This window comes from Mya arenaria, chromosome 2 (assembly GCF_026914265.1).
Source record: "Mya arenaria isolate MELC-2E11 chromosome 2, ASM2691426v1".
Classification (NCBI taxonomy): domain Eukaryota; kingdom Metazoa; phylum Mollusca; class Bivalvia; order Myida; family Myidae; genus Mya; species Mya arenaria.
Genome location: NC_069123.1, coordinates 252,222 through 267,618, shown reverse-complemented (window position 1 = coordinate 267,618; position 15,397 = coordinate 252,222). Strand labels below are relative to the sequence as shown.

General features: G+C 34.9%; 1 protein-coding gene across 4 annotated transcripts in view; it reads right to left on the bottom strand.

Annotated features, from left to right (window-relative positions):
* Nucleotides 1-15,397, bottom strand: part of LOC128207130 (helicase with zinc finger domain 2-like) — a 103,174-nt gene that overhangs the window by 65,386 nt on the left and 22,391 nt on the right. For all 4 annotated transcript variants that reach the window (XM_052909925.1, XM_052909900.1, XM_052909910.1 and 1 more), the window contains 10 exons: nt 14,627-14,800; nt 13,822-13,855; nt 10,512-10,652; nt 9,678-9,826; nt 9,268-9,331; nt 8,132-8,463; nt 5,553-5,730; nt 3,797-4,013; nt 3,346-3,440; nt 394-1,391 (listed from right to left, as the gene is read on the bottom strand). In XM_052909925.1, the coding sequence (XP_052765885.1) occupies nt 394-1,391; nt 3,346-3,440; nt 3,797-4,013; nt 5,553-5,730; nt 8,132-8,463; nt 9,268-9,331; nt 9,678-9,826; nt 10,512-10,652; nt 13,822-13,855; nt 14,627-14,800 (2,382 nt within the window). The remainder of the gene's footprint in view (nt 1-393; nt 1,392-3,345; nt 3,441-3,796; nt 4,014-5,552; nt 5,731-8,131; nt 8,464-9,267; nt 9,332-9,677; nt 9,827-10,511; nt 10,653-13,821; nt 13,856-14,626; nt 14,801-15,397) is intronic.

The following is a 15,397-nucleotide window of genomic DNA, read 5'->3' as shown; positions in this document are numbered from 1 at the left end:
ATTATAATTCTTCGACAAAGTTAAATTGTGGAAGGAGCCGACATCAATAGTTGACTGTAACCCTAAATAGATTAGTCAGTCAAAACCGGTGCAGCAACAGATACCAATAAAGCACTCTATTTCTATATATCCAAACTGTATGTTTTTTGACACTTTCTTCAATTTTTTAATTTTTAAGCAAGCAATAAACATCCTTTTTTTTATACTGTATCTTGTGCATTAAAAGTTTATGATATAAAAAATGGAGGTCCACTGAAAAATCATTTTTTAAACAAATTTAAAGAATATTTTTTTCTTAAATTAAGTTCAGTTATTAAACAGAAAATTGATAACTTTAATAATTTTCCGAAAAGAAATTTGGTTAATACTTTCACACCCACAGCAAGTGCTTACATGAGTAGGTGACTGACTGGCCACTACAACAGCTCCAGAAGACGCCATTACAGAAGTGGGTGTGGCCTTGGCTGGCTGGGCAGGCATTAAACTCGGGGCCCCAGTCTGGAACGACGCCTCCTTGGACTGACGGACAATCTCCTCCCTTGTTATATTGGTGTCGCGTTCGACCATCCATAAATCTCTTTCTACCACACTATGGGCAAACTTGCAGCTAGCATTCACAATACGCGAACAGTAGATCAGGTATTTACAGATTTTGAAGAAGGCTGATTTATGCGTAAAGCCCCTTGGATTAATTGCGATGACAGAGCTTGGGCCAAAGAAGGCAAGAATTTTAAAGTCCTTCCATAGATGTGGCTGAATGCCTGCGCATCTTGTCCGATCCTTGGAGACCATTGAAATCTTAGGTGGTGTACCGTAGTAACAGCCTCTGCAGATGAACTCAAAATACCCACCATGCTTTGCCAAAAACTCCTGCAAATTAAATCCATTGCCATCCTTATGTTTCTTAATCTGTATCATGTACTCAGTGATATCAAACCTTCCATCTTTTTCAAGCTTCCAAAGAAACTTCTCGACATCATTATGTGCAAAGCTACACAATTCCTCCCCATACTTGCAGAAAGCCGGATTCTTATATTTGATACAATTACATAGTACATAATTCCCGGGAAATTCACGATGATTTTTCCTCTCCCTCACTCGAACCCAAGGACCTTTCCCGTCCCTCGATCGCATCGCTAACATTGTCTCTTCGCACTTGTGCGTCAACGTATCATAATAGTCGTATATCCCAGGATACATTGTAGGCTTAAAGCAAAACTGGCAAGCTGTTGTAGCGCTATGGGAGTCAGCCAGTGGATTATCTTGTCTTTTCACGATCTCCTGACCCGTTGTCTGATACTCTGGGACAGATTCTTCGATTATGGCCGGCGCCTCTCTCGCCCAGTCAGTTACACGAGTAGGGCTGAACGGAGATTGCTGGGAGTAGGGAGCTATAAATATAATGAAATATTATTGAATATCATACGGTTGTTGGATAATCATACAGAACGAAGGTTTACTAAACCTTTTGTATATCTTTTTGGACATGTGTACATAATAATAATAATAATAATAATATCTTTATTTTAAGAAGGTGACATATTAAGATCATGTACAAAACTACAGAATCTTATTTTCGATATGGCCCTCTGAAACAGAATGAAAATATGGCAAATAATCATAAGACAAACATGAAGACGATGCTAACAACGATGACGATGATGATGATGATTATAAGTATGCTGTTGATGCTGACGATAATGATGCATATGATGACATGATGATGATGTTGAATCAATATTAGACAGATACTCTCAGTTAAATATAATTATGAATAAAACATCACAATTTGTATAATCACAAGTTTCCTATGAGGTACTGTTTGACCTTTATTTTATACGTATTAAAGTTTTTTGATTCTCGTATTTCCAAAGGTATATTATTCCAAACAATTCTGCTGTAATATGTAAACGATGCTTTCATATAATTAGTACGAGGTCTAGTTTGCAAAACAATATCTTTGTGTGCCATTGATCTTAGCATATATACATTATTGTCTGAAACTGTTACTAATTCTGACATATATGATGGAGCCATGCTATTCAACGTCTTGTAAACTAATACTGCTGCGTGGTATTTACATCTATCCGAGAAGTTTAGCCATTTTAGTTCTTTAAATAGATTTGTTGATGAATCTCGTTTAGATTTACCAAGTATGATTTTTGCAATTCGTTTTTGTAAGTTATTTATTTTATTCACATATGAATTGGTTCCCTTGCCCCAGACCAAGCAGCCGTAATCAAAATTTGGCAGAATATATGCATTGTAAAACATTCGTTTTGTATCAGGTGTGAGGAAATATATTATATTTTTTAGAAGTGCAATTTTCTTATTCAGATTTTTACAAACATAATCGATTTGCACATGCCAGTTTAGTGTATTATCTATATACAACCCTAATAACATCATTGGTGGTAGCTTAACATAAAGTTTACAATCATTGTCTTTAAAGAACATTAAACTAGGCTTAATTAAAAAAACTATATGGTTTATAAATTGCAAATGACTCCAAAAAGATCTGATAAGCCAAGGTTTTGGGACCCTTCATTTGATAGTTGTCATATCTCAAATATATTGTCATTAAATCCATAGAATTTATAACCTCCTCAAAGATCCCAGGGTTCCCACAAAGATGGCAAAACAAAATTCCCTGACTTTTCACTGACTTTTCCCTGACTAAATTCAATTTTCCCTGACCAATTCATGTGCTCAAAACCACACTTACAGGTCATATATGAGCATGAAATGTACTTAAGATGTTGGCCTTCCTTCCCCATAGCCAACCCTTACCTCATTGTACTATTTCAATAAATATTATGTTTATTCTTTTTTTCTTTTTTCTTTTTTTCTTTTTTACACCAAGCAACTTAAAATTGAAATGATGGTATCCAAAGGATAGTATATGCACAAAAGTGTGTTTTATTGGTTAATAAGGTACAAAATGTGTGTATATATTAATAATGACAACAATTATACAAAATGGAAGAAACTGCCTTAGCCTTTGTTACTAAATGAGAGAAGTTGTATGACCAATGCCCTACATCATAAAATTCCCTGATTTTTGCCAAAATATCATTTTCCCCTGACCAATTTCAAAATTCCATGACTTTTCCCTGACCTTGAAAAAAAACACCTTTTTCCCCGACTTTTCCCTGACCGTGGAAACCCTGGGGATTGGATAAACCGCATATTGCGTCTTGTATATGTACTTAAACCATGTCTGTGTACAGCGAGATTAAGATCTTACTCACAAAAACTTTAAATGAGGTACTCAGAAAAACAATAAAGTTATAGTGTACTTGTTGCCATTGTCAGTATCAACAAAATCGAACTAAAAAAGCTTACCTGCAACACTATTTAGAGGATTCTGTTGCTGTGAATGCGGCAAACTAAACTGGCTGACTTGATGACCAACTGGCTGAATAGTTGGTGCTGAGTACCTGCAAACGAAAGCATTCTTGTCATTTTCATGTTTTTCAAAAAGTGGCAATGTGAATGATATTTCAGCATGTTTGCTACAACTGTCCCAGGGTGGGTAATGTGGGTGTGATTTGCCCACTTGGTGCTCCGGCATTCCCCCCTAAAGTATCTTCAATTAATCTATCAAGCAATTACAAACCTTTGTTCTACAGGTGCTTGCTATTGTGATGAAATTGGGGTTATTGGCTTGCTAGCAGAAGGCGACAGAGCAGGAACATTGGGTGGTTCTCCCACCCTCTCCTGACCCCTAGGGGCATCAGAGCCTCTCCTATAGTAATCTAAAGTCTACATACATGTATATCCAGTAGTAACAAACCTGTGTACTGGCTGCTGCTGTGTTGGAGGTTGGGGTACGGGCTGAGTAGCAGGTGGGGGCAGGGCAGGCATGGTGGGTGCCTTTCTCCCGCCAGGGGCTCCAATAGGCTCTCCCGCCGTAATCTCCAGGGTAGGCTTTCTGTTTTTGTTACCCACATAGTTCAGGCCTGGTATGTATTGCTGCTTAGATCTGTGGGCTGATAAGCTTATGTTGTTGACTGAAAAACAAACACACATTGAATCATATATCACACACTTACAACTACACATTTACACCGCTGAGTAAAATATTCCTTTATAGCAGTCCCAGTCTTCATTACTCATTATACTTCCAATAAAAAGGCCAAAATGTGTCAAGAATTTTTAATATATTCATGGATAACAAAGTCAATATTCTGCATTTTACAATATGTTGACTCATTCCAAACGATATTATCCACTTTTTCTTCCTTTCTCTCAAACTTTTTAACAGGATCTGGTTGAATTTAAGACTTTTGGGATTGTCCATGTAGTTTTGATCATTTTATTATAAACTAGTAGTTTGCAAGTAAATGTCTGGAAAAAAAAATTGACAGCAAAAAACAAACAAATAAAGGGCAATAACTCAGTAATTAGCTAAAGTAGAGTAATGGTTCTTGAACACTGCACTTCCTGTCATTGTGCTTTACCATTGTATGAAGTACCAATAAATTCCATCCAGTACTTTTCAAGTTATACTCCGGACAAAATAAAGTAACAAAGGGCAATAACTCAGTAATAAGCAAGAATAGAGTTATGGTTATTGTACACTGCACTTCCTCTCATTATGCTCTACCATTGTATGAAGTTTAATCCAATTCCATCCAGTAGGTTTTAAGTTATGCTCCTGACAAGGTAAATTGCAACAGACCGACCGACACCTACAAACCGACCGACCGACCGACCGACCACAGGGTGACTTCAATATAACCCCTTCAAACTTCGTTTGTCGGGGGTATAAAAATTTGTACACAAGTATAAACTCACAGACTAGAAGGTGAGAGTTCTTTAATGCTAAAGCAATTATTTGTATTTATATAAACTTTGGACAAGTTGTCCACAATGTATCCTTCATATTGTTTAGTTGAAACATATTTTATTTCTAGAACAAAATTTGAAACACATATTTACATCATCTGGATTGAGGAGATAGTTGAAAGTTAGTTTTGATAGCTTTTGGTTAGTTTGCACTTTAAATGATATGATTAGTTGATAGTAATTATTTGATAAATATTGACCAGTCAATTAACTTTGGCCAACTTTGACCAAACCAAAGAATTAACCAGTTTTATACAACTGGCTTCAGATGTCTGTCTATCAACCAAAAGGTCTTTGGTTCAAACACCACTAGGGGAACATACTCTTGTTCTCAATCAAAACGGCCATCAATATTGGTTTCTCCCAAGGGGCTGTACTCATAATGCATCTTAGTGTACATTTTCAATCTAGTAAAATAATTCAAATTTTTAGCATAAAATATTTTTTAATTCCGTTTATTTGCCATCAATTTTTTATATGCCTTTAATATTTGGACATTTTCCTGGCTTATTTTCCTGATTTTGGTGTAAAAACTTTGTAACTATCCATAAAATTCAATTTTTTAAAAAGCGAATGATCACTAAGAAAATATTTTTCACTAAGATGCTTAATGAATACGACCCAAGGAAATAGACCTAAGAGTGATTCTTATCACATTTTGGCTATCAAGCTAAATTGTATTTGTACAAACTCAAACTCACAGATCTTGTTAGCCCTGCACTGTTCCAAAAACGTGTTGACACAGAACCGCCCCTCCCTGTCCAGACTCCAGACCTGTAGCTCAGCCTGGGTGTGGGGAAAGGTACATTTCTCTTCGGACACTTTACATGGCTTGTTGTTGTTAAATTCCTTGCAGACCTTGTACTTCCCAATATGACCCTGTTGTGGGAAAAGTTTTATGAAATATCAGGAATATATGAAATTTTCAACAACAAAAAAAGAACTAAAAAGTAAACTTTTCTTGATAAAAAAAGATATTTTTACCAGAAAAAAAGATCTAAAAAGTAACAAACTTTTCTTGATAAAAAAGAAATTTTTACCAAAAAAAAAGATTTAAAAAGTAAACTTTTCTTGACAAAAAAGATATTTTTACCAGAAAAAAGATTTAAAAAGTAATAAACTTTTCTTGATAAAAAAAGATAATTTTACCAGAAAAAAAGATTTAAAAAATAAGAAACTTTTCTTGATAAAAAAGAAATTTTTACCAAAAAAAAAAGATATAAAAAGTAACAAACTTTTCTTGATAAAAAGAAATTTTTACCCAAAAAAAAGATTTAAAAAGTAACAAACTTTTCTTGATAAAACAGAAATTATTACCAAAAAAAAAGATTTAAAAAGTAAACTTTTCTTGACAAAAAATATATTTTTACCAGAAAAAAGATTTAAAAAGTAATAAACTTTTCTTGATAAAAAAAGATAATTTTACCAGAAAAAAAGATTTAAAAAATAAGAAACTTTTCTTGATAAAAAGAAATCGTTACCTAAAAAAAGATTTAAAAAGTAAGAAACTTTTCTTGATAAAAAAGATATTTTTACCAAAAAAAAATGGTTTAAAAAGTAACAAACTTTTCTTGATAAAAAAAAAGATATTTTTACCAGAAAAAAAGATTTAAAAAGTAAACTTTTCTTGATAAGAAATAAATTTTTACCAAAAAAAAAAGATTTAAAAAATAAGAAACTTTTCTTGATAAAAAAGAATTTTTTACCAAAAAAAAAAAAGATATAAAAAGTAACAAACTTTTCTTGATAAAAAGAAATTTTTACCCAAAAAAAAGGTTTAAAAAGTAACAAACTTTTCTTGATAAAAAAGATATTTTTACAGGAAAAAAATATTTAAAAAGTAACAAACTTTTATTGATACAGTGTAAAGTTTGACATCTGGGCAGATTGTTCAGAATTTTGTTAAAGTTAACAACAGTATTAACGACATTGTTGTTAACTCTTACTTGAAAAATATTTCATAATGCGCTCATTGATATTTAAATGAAACAAGAACAGAGTTATGGTTATTGTACACTGCACTTCCTCTCATTATGCTCTACCATTGTATGAAGTTTAATCCAATTCCATCCAGTAGTTTTTAAGTTATGCTCCGGACAAGGTAAATTGCAACCAACCGACCGCCTGACAGACCGACCGACAGACTTCAGGGTGACTCCAATATACCCCCTTTAAACTTCGTTTGTCGGGGGTATAACACGTACAGCTCAAAAAGTTATCTTAAATCATGTTAGGAATACTAGTGTATCCATGAAACTTTCAGAGCAATACAGATTTGAAAGTTAACAACGATGACGTTGGCAACATTGTTAACTTTAACAAAGTTCTGAACAATCGGCCCATATTCTTACAGTGGTCGAAATTAGCAAAAGCCCGCAGGCCCTGCACTGGTAAAATGTCTTTCAGGCTTGCTCTAATTCTGAATTTTATATAGTAGGGCTTGTTCAAAAATTTGATGCCAAGCAATAGTATAATAATTCAGGCTTATTGATCCAACAGTCTAATTTCGATGACTGTTCTTATAAAAGCTTAAAACAATATTTTCTTTGTCACTTGGAAGATTACATCATAAGTTGATTATAATGTTTGTGATAACCAGTTATAACTAAATATAGTTGACTGTGAAGTTAGGCCAGCGTAAATTAACTGCTAGATTTTCATCCAATTTTTTTCTTAAATTGGGGTTGGGGGGTCACATATTGCTTATTTCATAAAGGGACCATATACATTGATTTCTAGACCAGTCATGAACACTATCAAAACTATTCTACTTGTTTACATGTGAATGTAATACATTGACACTGTTGGTATGAATAAGCGCCGTTCCCCAACAGAACTGAACTGATATTCAAATACAGGCCCTAGTTCACAGTCTTCGTTGAAACTGGGTTGCCCGAAGCCCGGGACAAGTAAATACTGTTCAAACTTCCCAGGTTGTTGCCCGAATGGGAAAGTGCATTTTTCCGAAATTTAGATCCCTCTATTTTCATAACTTCTTCATCAACAATTCATAAATCCTGATTGAAAGTTATTATTATATTGAAATATTGGCTTTCGTATTTTTAGGCATGAATTGGTTATTTTGGGCAAGTAAAACTGTGTTTGGGCAAGTGGTTTTCTTTAATTACTTGCCCGAAAGATCAAGTGCTGAAACAAAATTAAGGCACAGACTAGGTTCACTAGGGGACGGGTGTGGATAGAAATCTAGCCCTTAATGCAGAGTCGCCATATCCTAAAGATCATATTCTTCAACAAACAATCAAAAAGTGTTGCCTCCCACCTTCGCATCAGGACGTGGTCGAATCTTAATCCAATGCATGCCAGGAAGGTCCCGTCTCTTTACGATCATTGTATCCCGCGCACAATTATGATTCACGCTAACATAGCGGAATCCTTTCACACCTTCACCAATCTTAAGGAAACACTGCTTGCAGACAAGCATGAAATCGTAATCGTTCAGAAGCGGGAAGTCGATTTGTGGAGCAGATGGAGGGCTCAAAGATGGCGCTGGGTGGCTGGTTGCTATGGCAAGGGTCTTCGCGGGGCTCTGCGATGCTCTAGAACTTCGGCCAGAGGACGGGTTGCTTGTTCCTGCACTGGCACTCTCTGATCCTGAAATAAAATAGGCAAAGTTTCATAAACTTTTCTGCGCAAAATTATGCTTGAAGCACTGAGCATTTCGACCTGTAGAATAATTTATTTCAAAGGCCCACATGCCTCAATAGCACAAAAATACTTAGGTCTAATCACATAATCTCAACTAATTTTATCACATAAGAACATGGTATGATTCAAAATATTGTATGATTTTAGTCTTACAAGCTTGTTACTATTTTTAAAACCAAACAGTCAAGTAAGGCTTAAAAAAATATGATTGTTTCGGGTAACATCCCCAAAATTACTAGGCAGGGATTTATGACATTTAATGTTTAAAAAGAATTCTGTTTATGGGCTTTAGTGTTCAGGGATGTGATTGACCTGGCAGCTGGAGGGCTGAAACCATTTCGGCCTTGGGTTCTTGGGGCACTTTTGGGGTGCAAAACCACACTGCCGTAAAAGAAAAACTAGCTTTTTAGAAGCTCTTTTGAGGGTTCTTCTGACTTTAAATTTGAAGCAAACTGGGATATCAACTTTTAACAACCAAAAGCACACTAGTAACTTCTTTTTTTTTTTTGGGGGGGGGGGGGGGGGTCCCTGGGGCCATTAGATCCGCGGAATTCCGCGAATCCACGGACAAATCACATCCCTGGTGTTGGCGGCTTTTATTAAGTAGGGCCCAGGAATCCAGAACAAACAGTCATTTCTTTTAGGTCTAAGCTTTCAATCTGTTTGGTTGGAATTCTCACTTCAATGACTCACTGGGCAATTAACAATAGATCAATTCCCCAGTCTAGATATATATAAACGTTTACTTACCAACTGAATGAGTATCGTGAATCGTCGGAGAAAAGGTGTCCAATCCCATACCTCCACCAGCCGCCTGCAATAAAGATGGAACAATGTTTCGAGGCTTTCCATATCAACTGGTCTGTCTAAGCGTTAAAAATCAAATATTAGAAACAACCAAAAAATTTAACTTCCTCCTCAGAGTCATACGGGAAGTCCACGGAACCAGTTTCATCTTCAGTAGCATCAAGCCTGCCTCAACCCACCAGTTACTAAATATTTTATTCACCTTACTGTTAAATACCTCAGTATTTTACTTCCGAGTCATGGGGGGGCGACCCAGGGCCAGGCATGGTATGGCATGGTAGTCAGCATGTTAATCTACAAGTCTGCCTTGTCCCCCAATTTCTAAATGTTCTATTCAACTCAAAGATACATACCCCAGTATTGCCAGGAACTATTTCCTCCTCAGCGTCATGTGGGAAGCTCCAGGGCTCAGCCTCTTCTTCAGCAGTTGGCATGTTAATCTTCAGGCCACCCTCTAGCCTGCCTCGTCCTCCGTTAAGAATAGCTGAGCCTGACTTCACACCTGAACAAAGAGATGATCAATTTAGGATATTAAGATATGAAATTAAAGATATATTGAGCTTGAATTTAGAACAAATAAGGTGGTCTCAACTAAGAAACATTAATATTAAAGTGACACTCTTATTCCAAATCAATACATATACATGTAAAAAAACATAAATTTTGAGTGATACACCCTCAACTACTTACTAAATAATGCATTTATGGAAAATATTAATTACTATTAACAATATTATAACTGTTTATTCAATAGCTAAAAGCGCAAAAATGGTGAAGGCTGAAAGATATACTGCGATTTACTATGGTCTCATAAGATAGAAATAGCGTGTTTTTTTCTGCACATTTCTTTTAAATTAAACTCTGTATCCTTCATAAGAACCATTGTTTTCGACATTTGTTCATCCTTTTAGGTATATAAAAACAGTTTTATTATATGTGTTAAATCTTATCTATGAGCTTGACTATGAAAAAACAAGATTTTATCTTGCAACCCTTACAAATTTTAATTTAAAAGCTTATCTTGTGTTTTTTTCTCTTTAAATCAAAAATTGAAATTTCATTCACATTTTTTTATTGGAAAGGTAATTATGTCATAGCATGGGAAATTTCCAAGTTGCTGAATTTCGGCAAATATATTTGTCAGAAAAAAACAAACTGTGATCAACATACAAAACTTGAACAATCACCTGTTAGCATGTTAGCAAACTCTGTATCATCCTCAGGTCCGGGACTGCCGCTCGATTCATCGCTCTCCGATTCCGTCTCCTGCTGTTTCTGAATCATTGTCTTTGTCTGGCTAGGAGTGCCACTCTTGTTCTTCTTTTTACCTGAGAAGTTTTCATACAGATTAACAGTATTTCATAATGAAAAAATAAGGTACAACTATTTGCAACTATTAGCCAATTTCAAGAAAGATATCCAGAATATTGTATCAAAATCTTCTATTTGACTGTTAATTAATTCATGTGTCCATTTTATTAAAAGATTTTAATTGAAACTTTAATTAACTTAAATATCTGTCACAAGTTGCAACAACTGGATTTTCGTTTAATTTTCTTCCTTTATGTTCATTTTGAATACTGGCTCAAGTTCAATTCGCTCAAATATGTAGCAAAATAATGTAGCTAGGACATATAGATAATTTCAATTTATGACTTAAATCTAAGATCTTTATTGAGGACCATAAATAGAAAATGCTTTGTGTAATATTATTACCCATGACAGTGTAACTTTACACACAAAGGCCTCAAGGATGTTATACACCATGTTTTAAAGCTTATATGTAAGTCTTAAACTTTCACTTATAATTTTCTGTGAATACAGATTACTGACAAATATTTTTGATTATCTGACTCTTCGTTGTCAAAGTTCATATCACTGGACGACAACATACAAATATTAATAAAACACATATTTTGCAAAAATATTTTTTTACGTATACCGTATTATATCATGTATAGGACGCACTTTTTTACCCCCCAATTATCGTCTTAAAAATTGCCTGCGTCCTTTCTATGCTATTAGAATTTCATCTGTTTTTTTCCATTGTCCATTTCAGGTCGAAAATATCGGACTGGGGAAGAACGCGGTAATAGTAAGTATCTGTACTGCGTCACCAAAGAGAACAACTGACATAGGTAAAATCACGCAAGTTAACACACTTGAATTATTAAATGTTTACTTTAAAATGATTTATTGAGAAATAAATTGAAAACAAACACGAGTGTTTACTTTTTTACAAAAGGGACGCTACTCACAAAAACTCGATGTGAGTCAGCACTTTAACTGGATTGAGTAATAACGGCAACGGAAAATCGGGAAAGGAGGTATTTATCAATTAATCGTTGTTCATGATTTTAATGTTTCCATATTTTACAAAACATTTTGTTGTACAAATGTATGTTACTGTTTCAAAAAATTAATAAAGGAATGCGCATAACGCAAAGTAGCATTATTGTCACTATCAAATCTTTTCAAATGTGCGAAGGTGTGAAAAACACCCGCTGTCTGTCATTAGAAAAACATCAATAGAACAAACTATTGCGATGGTAATACTGTATTGTTGTTTGTTTGCACTTTACCCGAGGTGCCTTCTGCTGGCAAGGCTAATTAACGACACGCAATAATTATGCTGACATGCTTTAATCCGCGCAGCGACAAGCCTTATCAAAACAATCATCAGTTTTGCAACGGTTGACTGTCATTCAGAAGGCATGTTGGAACTATTGCAACGGTTGCAACGGTTGACTCTCAGTCAGAACTAGTCTATTACAGCATTTGTATAAGTCTTATATTATGCGTGAATGTTCTCAAAATGTCAAGACATATATCATTGTTGTGTACGCTTAATTACCGAAATACAACGATAATTATCGAAATACACAAGATACTTATTGAAATATGCCTTATATACAATTTTCGTTTGTTTTTTTACTTCAATATATGTTATAAATACTTTACCAACCTCAATTTTTCAGCTCTGATTTTGACATTTTTCCGCTGTGTCCTATCATATACATTAAGGGGTTTTACCCATTTTCTCAACAATTTTTTTGCCTGCGTCCTATCTATGCTAGCGTCCTATACATGATATAATACGGTATACAAAACAAGAGGCACATCAGTGCCTGTGCTCCACTGGCCAAAAGGTTCAAGCAAAGACCACCTAACGAACATTTTCGTCAAGTTTCATAGAAATACAATCATCAATTTTTGAGGAGAAGTTATTTAAAAAAAAAAAATACTTTAATAGCTCTGGCTGCCATGTTGTGCAGTGGACCAAAATGATTTGGGCAATTTGAGTAAAGGAGCACCTAACAAACATTTCTGTCAAGTTTTATCGAAAAAAGGTCATCGGTTTCGACGACAAGTCGTATTAAGTTTTTTTTATTTTTTAGCTCTGGCAGCCATGGTGTGCAGTGGACTGGAACCATTTAACAAATTTTGGTTAATGACCACCCAAGGAACATTTCTGTCAAGTTTCATCAAAATCTGATCATCGGTTTCTGAGAAGATGTTCTTTAAAGGTTTTTCTATTTTTTTGCCCTGGCAGCCATGTTGTGCAGCGGACCGGAACCATTTGAGCAATTTTGGTTAAGGACCACCCAAGGAACAATTCTGTCAAGTTTCATCAAAATCTGCCTATCCGTTTCAGAGGAGATGTCGTTTAAAGATTTTGCTATGTTTAGCTGTGGCGGCCATATTGTGCAATGGACCAGAACCATTTGAGCAATTTTAATAAAGGACCACCCAAGGAACATTACTGTCAAGTTTCATTGCAATACGATCATCGGTTTCTGAGGAGAAGTCGTTTAAAGGTTTTTCTATTTTTACCTCTGGGGGCCATCTTGTGCAGTGGACCGAAACCATTGAAGCAAATTTGATAAAGGACCATCCAAGGAACATTTCTGTTAAGTTTCATCAAAATCTGATCATCAGTTTCTGAGAAGATGTTCTTTAAAGGTTTTTTTATTTTTTTGCCCTGGCAGCCATGTTGTGCAGCGGACCGGAACCATTTGAGCAATTTTGGTTAAGGACCACCCAAGGAACAATTCTGTCAAGTTTCATCAAAATCTGCCTATCCGTTTCAGAGGAGATGTCGTTTAAAGATTTTGCTATTTTTAGCTGTGGCGGCCATATTGTGCAATGGACCAGAACCATTTGAGCAATTTTAATAAAGGACCACCCAAGGAACATTACTGTCAAGTTTCATCAAAATCTGCCGAACCGTGTCAGAGGAGATGTCGTTTAAAGATTTTGCTATTTTTAGCTCTGGCGGCCATATTGTGCAATGGACCGGAACCATTTGAGCAATTTTGGTAAAGGACCACCCAAGGAACATTACTGTCAAGTTTCATCAAAATCTGCCGAACCGTTTCAGAGGAGATGTCGTTTAAAGTAAAAGTTTACGCACGCACGCACTCACGACGGACAATCTGTGACGGCCAGTGGAGCTAAAAAGGGATTAATTTAACTAACTTGCAAGTGAAGACTTACTCTTTTTTGTCATTTTCCCCTTTGACTCCAAGTGCTGAAACAACAAGAATGTTTGTTACAATTAACACATCCAGGAGTCCTCCAATTGTGGGAAACCTAGAGGATGAGGCAATTATTGATAATTAGGCTTATCAGGTACTGGTATTTTGAAACAGTGTAAAAACAATGTATAATCTTTTCGATGCATTTCATTCTACTTCAAGTTTGTTTGAACAGACTGTTTTACTGGGTAGCAATTTATCAATAAAATACTTCTAATAAAAAAGTATTATGTGCTAATTTTAAAAACATTTTTTTCACCATTTTGGGAATGGCCTCGGGGCCTTTCAGATGAGGAAAATTGCGGCATTTTGACTAAATTAGGAAAAACAATTTAGCCTTGAAATAAACAAGTCTAATTTAAACAATAGACAGGAGATATATTTCTATAAGAATACACCAACAATTTTTTTTATCTCGTTTCATGATTTTATTCATCAAAATCAAACAGAACCACATGAACAAAGAAAACATGCTTTCAAGCTCTTAATGTGACGAAATAAGATGTGACAGAAATATATAATTTTTTAAGTTTAAATGTATATGAATAAGTAGAAAATTAATTTCCGTTTGAATGTAGTGTAATATCGGAGGATTATAGAAGGTTTCATGCATGAGGAATTAAGTGTAACTGTTTGGGCAGTCGACGTGTTCGACTATATGTGCTTAAACCAGTATTAAATCTGAAATGCTTGAAATGATATTGGCTTTCTGAGTTGTTTTTGAAGTTAGATATGAATAGTGTCCATGAAAATAAATGTCCTACCTTTTGAGTGACAGTCACGTTAGTTCCCGTAAGCCAATCATCATCTGGTTTTGGACAATCAGGGGCCACGTTTTGGGCTGTTTTTACGGAGGCCTCTGCAGATGCCAAGGTCTTTGGTTTTCTGATGGAAGATGACACAAATGGTTCTAGCTCTTCTATCAGGTCTTTAAGGGCCTGAAATAAAAATGTTAACATATTTCATTATGTCGGTCAGCGGGAAAAACTAGATGGCAATTGACATACACGTTGAACAGGGTTTTATTTCCCGAAATTTGAGAAAAATGACCTATACCCTTGGAATTAGGAATTTTTTTTATAATATAGGTATAACTATGTATGTTAAATATATTCAAATTCTCTAATAAACCATTTATTTTGGGGCTATTATAAACTAGCAGTTTTTTTTAAAAATAGTTTTTGATTTTTTTCAAAACATTTGTTTTTTTTAAGAATTTATGATTTGGAGTTGTTCAACATTTGGGAATAAAGCATATGTTTTAGCATTGGGAACATAGCCAAATATTGACTATAGAAATGGCAGAAAAAGATTAAACAAGTAGGAGAAGGCTTCCTTAAGTAGAAAAGTTACATGAACCTAGTTTTTTTCCATCAATCTAGATAAAAGATAGCAGAAAAAGTTGTTTGTTTTTTTAAATGTGTTTAGAAAGTCTGCCTAGGTCCTTGTTGTAGCACCTGATAATGCTACCATATGTTTAGTAAATATTAACCCTGTAGGCTCAGGGGTGTAGAAATTAATTCAAGTAGCAGGGA